The 11,762-nt window shown below is 44.7% G+C and overlaps 1 protein-coding gene across 1 annotated transcript; it reads left to right on the top strand.

Moving 5' to 3' along the window:
* The first annotated feature begins 2,340 nt into the window (after positions 1-2,340).
* On the top strand, positions 2,341-3,168 carry LOC137833273 (uncharacterized). The gene has a single exon (XM_068641633.2). It carries the CDS (start codon positions 2,341-2,343, stop codon positions 3,166-3,168), a length of 828 nt encoding a protein of 275 aa, XP_068497734.2.
* The last annotated feature ends 8,594 nt before the right edge of the window (positions 3,169-11,762 follow it).

Genomic DNA, 11,762 nt, shown 5'->3' with positions numbered 1-11,762 from the left:
GTTAACAGGGCCCCCACTCGAATCTCTTATGATGTCTTTGGCATTAAACAATACTAGGGAGAGTCCTTAAAGGAGTTCTTGAACAGGTTTGGAGTCTAGGTAGTGAGGTTGAAGCCCACAGATGAGGCCATGACAGTGCACGCCTTCATCAAGGGAATGTTGTCAGGACCTTTCAGTGAATCACTGCTAAGGTTCTACCCAAAGACGTTCAACGAGATCAGGCGTTGGGCTTTAGGCACATCACTGCGGACGATCGAGTCACAGAGAAACGTGGTCTCGTCGATCTAGTTCGACCTCGAGCAGCAGATCGACCTCTGCCCATGAAGGTGCACGAGGCAACCACAGAGAATAAGGGAGCGGGAAAGCACCAGCCCTATGAGAGGCCTCAAACAGGGACTCGCCCCCAAAGCATAATTTTCGTGTAGAGCTCAAGGAGCTAATCGCTATTCCGAAGATGCCCCCAAGACAGACAGAAAGATGGGGCCCAGCAAGAACGCTTGGTGTGAACTCCACCAAGATGGCCACCACATACGCAATTGCTTGGCCCTGGCGCACCAACTGGATAAGTTAGTGAAAAGCGGCTTCTTGAAGGACTACCTCCAGGAGCCGCAGGACGATCAGGCGTTGGTAATCGGAGAGGCAGATCAAGGGCACGAGGTGCCCATTCATGGTGAAATCAACACCATCTCTGGAGGATTTTCAGGAGGAGGATGCACCGCCTCCCAGCGAAAGAAGTACGCACGAGAGGTGATGGCAGTAGAGGTACAGGAGGTAGATCAGACTCCCGATGTCGACCTCGAATTCACCAAGGCCGATCGCCAGGATGTCATACCACATGACAATGACCCGGTGGTGATTTCAGTAGTTACAGCAAGGAGAAGGGTGCATCACGTCCTCGTAGACCAAGGAAGTTCAAACCTTCAACAAGTTGCAGTTGTCTCTAGACCAGTTGAGACCTTATACCGGATGCTTGTATGATTTTGCTGGAGATCAGGTAGAAGTGTGTGGACATATAGAGCTGAGGAAAACCTTCACATATGGCACAACCTCGCGCACTGCCAACATCAGGTATCTCGTTGTTAACGCTCTATCAGCCTACAATATATTGTTGGGTAAACCTGCCTTGAACAGGATTGGAGCGATTACCTCTACAAGGCATATGAAGATGAAGTTGCCTTCCTTCGAGGGTACGATGATCACCATCAAGTCTGACCAGAAAGAGGCTAAGAAGTGTTACGAGAATAGCCTCAAGACAAAGAGAGGTGTGTTTGTCACTACCACTCAGCCTCCAAGGAAAGAAGGGGTCACCCGCGCAGAAATTGCCCGGGAGAGACGGCCCGAGCTTGCTGAAGACGTGTTAGAGAGGAAGATCGGTGGGAAAATGTTCAAGCATGGCAAGTCTTTGGGCCAAGAGACTCAGGACCAAGTCGCCAAAGTCATAGCACGGCACCTCGACACATTTGTCTGGTCTTCCTCAGACATGCCTGGCATAGACCCCGATTTCTTGTGTCATCGTCTCACCATGGACCCCCAGGTCCGACCTGTTCGCCAAAGAAGACGAAAATTCAACGAGGAGAGGCGTCAAGTCGTCAGAGAAGAGACAGAGAAACTGTTGAAAGTTGGCCACATCAGGGAGATTTAGTACCCTGAGTGGTTGGCGAATGTGGTGCTAGTGAAGAAGGTTAGTGGGAAATGGAGGATGTGCGTAGACTTCACAGACCTCAACATGGCCTGCCCGAAAGACTCCTACCCGCTGCCTAGCATTGATGCTTTGGTGGACAGTGCGTCCGGTTGCAGACTGCTTAGCTTCTTTGATGCCTTTTCTGGTTACAACCAGATCATGATGCACCTCAGGGACGAGGGTAAGATAGCGTTCATGACAGAGCTCTCTTGTTGTTGTTATAAGGTGATGCCCTTTGGGCTTAAGAATACAGGGGCGACATACCAAAGGCTGATGGACAGAGTGTTAGCACCCATGTTAGGGCGAAATGTCCAAGCATATGTAGATGACATGGTGGTCACCTCCCAGTAGAGAGAGCAACATGTAGCAGACCTGGAAGAGCTATTCACCACGATAGCAAAGTATAGGCTGAAGCTGAACCCGGAGAAGTGTGTGTTCAGGGTAGAGGCAGGCAAGTTCTTGGGATTCCTACTCACTGAACGTGGGATAGAGGCGAATCCTGAGAAGTGTGTTACGATAATAGCAATGAGGAGCACGATCTCAGTTAAGGAGGTGCAGTAGTTGACAAGGCGCATGACCGCTCTGTCCAGATTCATATCAGCAGGAGGAGATAAGGGTCATCCTTATTTCCAGTGCTTGAAGAGAAACATTAGGTTTGTATGGACCAGAGAGTGCGAAGTGGCGTTCATAAAGCTGAAGGAGTACCTGGCAAGTCCACCAGTGTTGTGCAAGCCAGAACTAGGTATTCCACTTCGTTTTACTTCGCGGTTACAGAAAAGGCGATAAGTTTGGTTCTGCTGCAAGAGCAAGACCAGGTGCAGAAGTCGATCTACTTTGTTAGCAAAGTTTTGCAAGGGCCAGAGGTCAGATACCAAGCCATAGAGAAAGCAGCTCTGGCAGTAGTGTTCTTAGCGCGAAGACTTCGCCACTACTTCCAGAGCTTTACCGTAATAGTGATGACAGACCTTCCAATTTGCAAGGTCTTTCAGAAGCCAGATGTGGCAGGCAGGATGGTGCGATGGGCGGTAGAGTTATCAGTGTTTGATGTGCAGTATGAGCCCAGAGGCCCCATTAAAGGCCAGGACTACGCTGACTTCGTAATAAAGCTCTCCTCGGCAGCCACACACCAAGAAGGAGCAGGTTTCAGATGGGTACTCTCTATAGATGGTTCCTCCAACCAACAAGGTAGTGGGGCTGGTGTCATCTTGGAAGGGCGAAATGGGTTGCTAATTGAGCAGGCCCTGCGCTTCGCTTTCAAGGCCAGTAACAACCAGACAGAGTATGAGGCCCTAATCGTTGGAATGTTGCTGGCTAAGGAGAGAGGTGCGAAAGGTTTGTTGGCGAAGAGTGACTCCTTCTTAGTCACAGGTCAGGTCACGAGGGAATACCAAGCTAAAGACCCTCAGATGGTCGCATACCTAAAGTACGTTCAGGTTCTGAAGGAGACGTTTGAGGTGTTCGAGTTAGTCAACGTGCCTAGAGAATAGAATGCCTGAGCATACTTGCTTGCAAAGCTCTCCAGTTCGGGCAAGTGGGGCAAACAGAGGACCGTTATTAAGGAGACCCTGAGGACACCTCGAACTACCACATATAATATGGCAGAAGTCCAGCAGATCAGCACTTCGGAAGGGGTGACGAGGAGTCATCAGTCGCTAACGCGGGAGACGTTGAAAACGCCCAGAATAAGTGTATACCCAGTAGTTGGGGAAAGGTCATTGCAGGTTTACCAAGTTGAAACAGGAGAAACTTGGATGACACCCTACCAACGCTATTTGCCCAAGGGGATACTCTCGCTAGAGTCTGCAAAGGCTAGAAAAATAAATAAAAATTCGAGCAAGTACACCTTGATCGATGGAAAGTTGTTCAGGCATGGGTTCACCCACCCTATCCTGGTATGTGTAAGTGGTGAGCAGTGCACGTGCATTATGGCAGAACTACATGAGGGGATATGTGGTAGCCACATCGGCGGTCGATCTCTCTCGTCGAAGGCCATTCGTGCAGGATATTACTGGCCAACCATGAGGGAACATTGCACGAGGTATGCACAGCGGTGCAAGCAGTGCTAGCAACATGCCGGCTGGCCCAGGGGGCCTCCGGAAGAGCTTAGGTCCATCTACAACCCATGGTCATTTCATACCTGGGGGATTGACATTCTGGGGCCTTTCCCTTTAGCAGTACGGCAGATGAAGTACCTCGTGGTTGCCATAGAATACTTCACAAAGTGGATAGAGGCTGAGCCAGTAGCACAGATTACAGCCCACAAAATCCTGCACTTTGTGTGGAAAAACATAGTGTGTCGCTTTGGAATCCCAAAGAGTTTGGTGTCGAAAAATGGTACCCAGTTTGCAAGCCAGCAATTGGGCAAGTTATGTATAGAGATGGGAGTAAAGCAGGTGATCACATCGGTTGAACACCCCTAGACGAACGGGCAGGTTGAGTCTGCCAACCGAGTTCTGCTCAGAGGTCTAAAGAGAAGGCTAGATAAAGCCAAAGGGACCTGGACAGAAGAAGTTCCTAGAATTGCGTGGGCTTACCACACTACTCCCCAGTCCACAACCAGAGAAACACCCTTTAGCTTGGTGTACGGTTCAGACGCAATGATTCCAGTAGAAATCCAGGAGAACTCGCCACGTTTCCAGAACTTCGTGGTCAAAGAGTCCAACGAAGAGAGAAAGGTGAACCTGGACCTCTTGGACGAAGTAAGGGAGGAAGCAAGGATTAAGGTTAAAGCCTTGAAGAGGAGGGTGGAGTACAAGTACAGCTCCAAGCTGAGACCTCGGCAGTTCCAGGTCGTCGACCTGGTGATGCGAAAGGCCCACCTGTACCAGCTGGAAAACAAGTTGTCCCCCAAGTGGATCGGTCCTTTCAAAATGACAGAGGCCCTTGGGAATGGAGCATACAGGCTCAAGACGTTAGAAGGTGGGGCGATCGCTCGTACTTGGAACGCAACCAACCTTAAGTTTTATTTCAATTAAGTTGTTTTGCATTGTATACAGTTTAAGGGGACACTCTTTTTCCCTTATAAGGGTTTTTTAACGAGGTCACCCAATAAAATTTCAGTTATTCAATTAAGAAGTATGTTGTGCAGTGCAGTTAATGAACTTCTCCCTTGAAGTGATACACCAAGGTCGGGAATAGTATGGTTCCTCAGTGAGCCTCCCTCTTGCGTGAGTTCACCAAGGCTGAGAATAGTATGGTTCAATAGTTAATGAACCTCTCCTTTAGATTGATACACCAAGGTCGGGAATAGTATGGTTCCTTAGTGAGCCTCCCTCTTGCGTGAGTTCACCAAGGCTGAGAATATTATGGTTCAATCGTTAAAGACATGTCCCTTGACTTCATATAGCAAGGTAGCAGTAATTTATTAAGGACCTCTCCCTTGACTTCGTACAGTGAGGACGAGGTCAGATAAGAACCGTTCACTTGGGTTAGAAACACCAAGATTGGGAATAGTATGGTTCCTAAGTAAGCCTCCCTCTTACGTGAGAACGCCAAGGTCGAACAGTATGGTTTTCCAGTTAAATCCTCCCTTGTCCCATGGGCGAGGACGAGGTCAGTTACGAACCGTTCACCTGGGTTATAAACGCCAAGACTGAGAACAATATGGTTCCTGAGTGAGCCTTCCTCTTGTGTGGCAACTCTAGGGTCGAACAGTATGGTCCACCAGTTAAATTCACCCTTACCCTCATGACGCAGGGTCGAGATTGGAAGGATACACTTCTCCCTTGTTTGTAAGTCAAGGTCAAGAGCGTTGTGGTTCAACAGTGTTACCAGCAAGGCATTCCTGTCGACCTGAAGAGGGCAGGGACGAGGTCAACAGGGAGACCTTTCCCTTACCTTGCAAGAGGAAGATTAAAAACAGCAGGAGGAGTTTTCCTTATCCTCGAACGACAAAGATTAGGCTCGTTAAGAGTTTGCGCGCGTGTCACCACAAGAGTTTAAGCAAACGAAGTTAAGCGTGCTACCTAAGAGGCGAACCTATGTCGAAGACGCTGTTAGTCGAAGTTAATGCAAGTAAAAGCAGCTAAATGATCAAGACAGAGAGGCTAAAGAAATGGCAGATGTTCATATATATACAAGGTACGAGTCATCAAGAAGATTAAATTACAAAGATGGCTACTCTTTGGGCACGAGTTGCCCATCAACGACCCACTTCGACTCTGCGAAAGGGGAAAGATCCACCTTAAGATGCACACAAGAAAACTGAGCCATGGCATCTTGGAACCCCTAGCCATAAACATCGGCAGTGTCATTGTTGAGTTCCTCTTCTGTCTTCTTGAAGAGCTCGACCTTCTCAACGAGCTCCCCCTCCACTTGGCCCAGTTATACCTCATGCTAGGTGGCCCTCTCCTCCAGCTTGGCCATTTTTGCCTGCATATCCTCGTCCTTCTCCTTCAGGTTGACCACCTTATTGCAGAGAGGTAAGATCTTCGCCTCAAGTTGAAGGGCCTTTTGAGACTTCTCAAAAAGAAGCCTTTTGACCTCCTTCTTAGATTGGCGAAGGCTCGCCAGCTCCTGATAAATGGTTGTTTCGCACTTGGAAAAGGCCTTGGCTTGGAGAGTTAACTCTTCCCTCAGCTTCGTTGTCTCAGCCTACGAGTCTTGTGCGTCTTGCGCCTTACTCAGAGCGAGGTTGGACGCGATAAGGAAGTCCCCAAGGCTTTGGGCCACTTGGTCTTGGAGGAGGTTCCCACCTCTTTGTCTTGGAAGCGTCTAAGGGCTCGTTGGAGGATGGTAGGGATCTCGGTAGTGGGAGGTGCCTGGTGATATTCAGGAGCGCTCTCCCCCCGCCTTCATGCACAATAAGGTCACGAGGGGAGGAGGTGCTTAGAGGGTTATCTTTGAAGGATGGCGTGTGGCCATCGAATGTCGAATGAGCTGGCGCCTCGACATCGCCCACCCTTTGCCTCTTGAAGTCGAGGCCCGATGAGGTATCCTCATCTTCTGTACCAGCGGCCACCACCACCCCTTTTAGCCTATCGCCATCAGGGGCTGGGATAGATGAGTTGGGGGCAGAGGGGGCAGGGGGAGGAGGGTTTGACGTACCCGCACCAGCAGCAACAACCCTGCGTTTGGCAAGCAGTGCAACTAGCTTCTTCTTCTTATCCTCGTTAAAGGTCATGTCTGCATAGAAACAACAAAGGGTAAGAAATTAAACAACATGCAATTGTAAGCAAACGTGAAGCAGGAATAAGAAAGGTACCAATATAACCCTTAAGGGCCTTAGGGCTAAACTCAAATTTGAGTAGCTCCACCGTGTTAAATGGAGCTTGGAGGCCAGAAAGGAGGTTGCACACCTCCCGCTCCTGGGGAAGGAGGTCCTCAAGGCACCTAGGCTTCTGGAGGTTGGGCTTCTCCACCCAGTAAAGAGGGAACCCATCTAAGAGAGTCGGGTCCCTCCAGTTTCACCGCACCTTGAAAAAGTGCTTCTTGAATCCTTTGTATGATTGCTGGAAGAGTGTCAGCAACACCCTCCCAGCGACGCCATTGAAACTGACCCAAGCTTTTTGCCTCGAAGAAGTAAAGAAACACATCCACTGATGGCGTATGGCCAAGGCAGTGGCAAAGGATCGTGAAAACCCTCACGAACGTTTAGCTGTTAGGGTGCAGTTGAGCGGGGGCGACATTAACCTCAGTGAGAAGGGCTTGCTCGAATGGGGTGAAGGGTAATCATAGTTCGAGTCTTCAGAAAATCGTGGAGTAGACGAAGCAGAAGGGACCCTTAGGGTCTGAAGACTCATCAGAACACACCGGTTCACCTTCCCTACAAGGCACCATCCTCACGCACTTGTCGTGGATCTTGCCAAAGACGCATGACTTGTGGCAAGTTTGTTTCTTCCTATAGGCGGCTATACTTGCCAGGGAGGTAAAGTTGGAGGTCTCCTTTAGAAGGGCATCGGGTGCCCAACGATACAAGGACTCGTAATCAGGGGCAGTAGGAGGAGGTTTTGGTGTCGAGGGTGGAGTTGGAGTTGGAGTTGGGTTAGAATTTGAAGTAGAGGTCGGAGAAGGGTTTTGTTGAGCCATCTTAGTAAAGGGAGCTAGAACAAAGAAGAAAAAATGAAACTTTAGAAGAAGACGAAGGCGCGACTCGATAAAACCAGAGAACAGAGACTCGAGAATGAAGAACGGAGAAACCCTAAAATGCGGAAAACGTAAACAGTCCCAGAACAGTTATAAGCATGTTATGAGAAGCGGAATCATAAAGCAAGAGCAAACCGTGAGTAAAAATCATACCTTTGATCGAGTAGGATTTGAAGGTATGAGTTTTGGAAGAAGAAGAGAGACCGTTTCGAAGAAATGCTTGAGAAATGATTTGCTTAAGTGAAAGTAATGAAACAATGAAGAGAGCGTAAGGGTTTAAAGGTTTGAACAATATACGAAGAAGCGCAAGCGCCAACAAGTGATAGTCGTTGATCTTTCCACGTGTACGTTGATCTAAAAAGTATGGTGAGACTTCACTTCGGTGTTCTGTTCACATCCCGTTACCCAGTGCCACGTAGGTTGCCTAGGGCGATCACTTAGTCTCTTCATTGAAACAAGTTACAGCTCGAGACTGGGGGAATTGTGTCCCGACCAGTCCTCGGTCATCGACTCTAGTGACTGACCTCAGACATCACACACCGGTGCCTGATAGTAATGATGGGCCACGTAAGGTGGGTCCCAAATACACATATCAGAGTGTTGGTCAGTCTTCGGACATCGGTACCATAAACATCGATGTTGGAGATCGAGATCAAACCTCGCCAGAAGAGTGAGAGATCGGACGTCGACGGTTTGAACAAGAGTCCCAGGATTATACTAAGTTATCAATTAAACATCAAATAAGAGGGAAGCCTAAGTCACGAGGGATCCATGCACGTGGTGTATATAGTGTATACAGGCGTGGCACAAGTAAATAATCCTTGGAGGCGCTAAGGCCCATTAGGGTTAGGGTTTCCAAGGGAAGTTGCATGCTTGGCACGTGAATACTTAGAGCACCCGCAGAACAGATGGCGCCAGAGATTAGGTGCACAAGTTGGTACCCAGGCGGCCACTTTGTTAGTCGTTGCACTCTAGTTAAGGGAAGTTCTATGTGCCAGATTACGCTAAGATTGTGTGATAGCGGCGCAAGGACGTTCCCCAAGGAACCCTAGACAAGGGTAACAACATAGAGGTAAACTCTAGTTTCAACCTATATAAAGGGTGCTAAGAGCCCTAACAAGGTACACAGTTTCTAAGACTGAAACTACTTTATACACTTGGTGTTTCTTTATCCTAATACTGACTTGAGCGTCGGAGTGCAAATGGCCGTTAGGGCGACCTTTGTCTCTACAGGTGAGATATTCCTCAACCAAGGAAGTACGATTCTCAGGCGGAGATAGGAGGGCCAAAGGCTGCCGTTCGAGTTAACCGGCGAAGCGAGTCAACCAGAGAGAACAACTAGTTTCTAATTTGGAATCAATTAGCTACCAACTTTAAAATCTAAATTAATTGTAGTTAAAATCTATGTAGTTAATTAGATATCAATTTAGAAATGAGTGTATAACTTTTTATTAATAATAGAAACTACTTTAGATACTTATAAGTTTTTTAGTTTATAAAATAGTATCTAATTAAGTTAATATAGTAACAAATTATTTTTTATCTCTATTTAATGATTTTCTAGTAATGATATGTAGGAATTTTAGAAGAGTGTAAGTGGTCCCTGTTCTCGCCGGTTGACTCGATTGTCGGTTGACTCAAACGACAGTCTCTGGCCTACATGTCTCCTCCTGTGAATCGAACTTCCTTGGGTTCAAGAACGCTTCCCTGCTAAGACAAAAGGGTGCCCTAGCGGCCGTTTGCACTCCGACACTCAAGTTAGTAAGGGCTAGAGAAACAGTAACATGTATCAGCACTTTCATTCTTAGAAACGCCTACCTTGTTAGGGTTCCTACCACCCTATTTATAGGTTGTAACTAGGGTTACTTTTGCGATGCTCCCACGTCTCTTAGTGGGCTTAGGGTTCCTGAGAGAATGTCCTTGCGCCGCTATCACACAATCTTAGTGTAATCTAGCGCATAGGACTTCCCCTTTTTGGAGTGCAAAGACTTAACGGCATAGCCACTAAGGTACCTATTCACGCACCAACGCTTGCGGCATCATCTGTTCTGCCTCCAGTGAACACTTGCTTATGATGTACCCGTATGTACCATACACCCCCCATGCATGATACTCTCGTGGCTTAAGTCTTTATCTGGTATCTGGGTGTTAACTCATGTTAACTCATACAGTCTGTGGGACCCAGCTTACGTGGCCCACCATTGTTATCAGTCCACTAATGACCGATGTTCGATGTCTTTCTCTCAGACCCATGACCGAGGTCTGGCCTGTACAGTCCCTGATTCAATGACTAAGGAAAATCTATAGTGTTAACTTCACTAAAACTATGGATGTATCTTTGAACTTTATTAGTCTTTTTCCTTGAAGATTAATATGTAAGAAGTAAATAGAATTTGGAATGAGTATTTTTTTAAAAAGTAGTTATGAAATTTACAAAATTAAAGGTTACTCTTGGATAGATTTATAGTGTGAACTTTAGTGTAGCATCTATAATTTTTAATGCACAATTGAACTTAATTTTTTTTTTTTACATTTTAAGAGTGCTTATTGAAGAGTGTGAACTTTAGTGTAGCATCTATAATTTTTAATGCACAATTGAACTTGATTTTTTTTTTTGTTTTACATTTTAGCGTGCTTATTGAAGAATATTGTGAGGCAAAATTGATATATACAATGTTTAAATCTCTTTACACTTAATCACATGATATGATTGTTATTTTTTTATAGTCATTAGTAGTAATTATCCAATTGCATGATAATAATTTTTAATGAATTAGTTTAAGTTGTCTTTCTATTGTTGAAAAATTACATTACAATAAATTGGTGTGTCTTATGAATGTAATTATGATAGTATGATTATAATTATGTAAGAATATATAATGAGATTATTTGCAAATTTAGTGGTGAAATAATAAAGAATTTTGGTTTCAATTAAGTAAAAGACATATAATATTAAAGGATTTTATTTATTTGTCTATTCTCCTTATACGAAGATAATATGATATAAGAATCAAACTAGAGGTGTTGAAAAAAAGAATCATTTCAATTTAAAAATTGAAAATGAAAAATTGATAACAATGAAAAATTAAACTTTTGCTAGATTGTGTCTTTTTTCAAATCATGTAGTTTGATTGGGTCCACGATGTGAGATGTATAGGACTGAGAAAATTAATCTTAGAGTAGAAGGGGTACAATTAAAATGGCACCCACTTGGGAATCTTCTTTGAGCTTATCACCATAATTGTTAATTCAAAAATCATAAACACAAGTGCAACTTATAAAATGTGCAATTATAAAATCAAATCGCATCATGTGGTATTCAGAACATGGTTTTAATTGTGCTTATCTTTTCTGAGTTGATTTTCTGCTTTAAAATTCCATCACAATTCAATTATTTCTTTATCTTCCAACAATTTAAATTTCGCTTTTATCTTTAAGCACCTTCCAATTTTGCCTTTAAATTTTTGTCATTTACAATTCCTCCTTTTGCTTTTGAATTATTTGTGTCATTTTTTTTCCTTACCTATCTTGCTTGAGTCTTATGTTCTTAGTGTTCTAGGAGTCTTTATATTCATTCCACTTATTTTAACTTTAATTGTGAAGAGTTAAAAGCAATTAGAATTTGTTTAAGTGATAGTTGATTTAGTTCTAAACAAAGAATTCAAGTGATCATATGAATTGAATCTCATTCTATTTGTGAAAATTTGAAAGTGAAGTAAAAATATGCATGTCAAGAATGTGGACATTTTAAATCCATAAAAAAAATACAAAAACAATTTGAATGCAATTCATTTTTCAAGATTAAAGTATCAAGAGGATTCTTTTTATGTGGCAAATTGTTTTCACATTTGTGGAACTTTATCCTTCTTACTTTTACACTTTCTAAGAAAATTAAAACTTCATAGTTAAAAGTTAAAGTAAGTTCCTTGAGTCTTCATAAATGTTTTTCTTGTTTGTCTTGTTTAAGTTTTGTCATCATCATACTTCTATTTTGGTT

The sequence above is a fragment of the Phaseolus vulgaris genome, chromosome 6 (assembly GCF_051622355.1).
Source record: "Phaseolus vulgaris cultivar YP4 chromosome 6, ASM5162235v1, whole genome shotgun sequence".
NCBI lineage: Eukaryota > Viridiplantae > Streptophyta > Magnoliopsida > Fabales > Fabaceae > Phaseolus > Phaseolus vulgaris.
The sequence above is the reverse complement of the archived record's forward strand: the minus strand, read 5'-3'. Positions and strand labels throughout refer to the sequence as shown.

What these genes read in the sequence shown, in the direction of transcription:
- LOC137833273 (XM_068641633.2), top strand. Translation starts at nt 2,341, where the DNA reads ATGGACCAGAGAGTGCGAAGTGGCGTTCATAAAGCTGAAGGAGTACCT.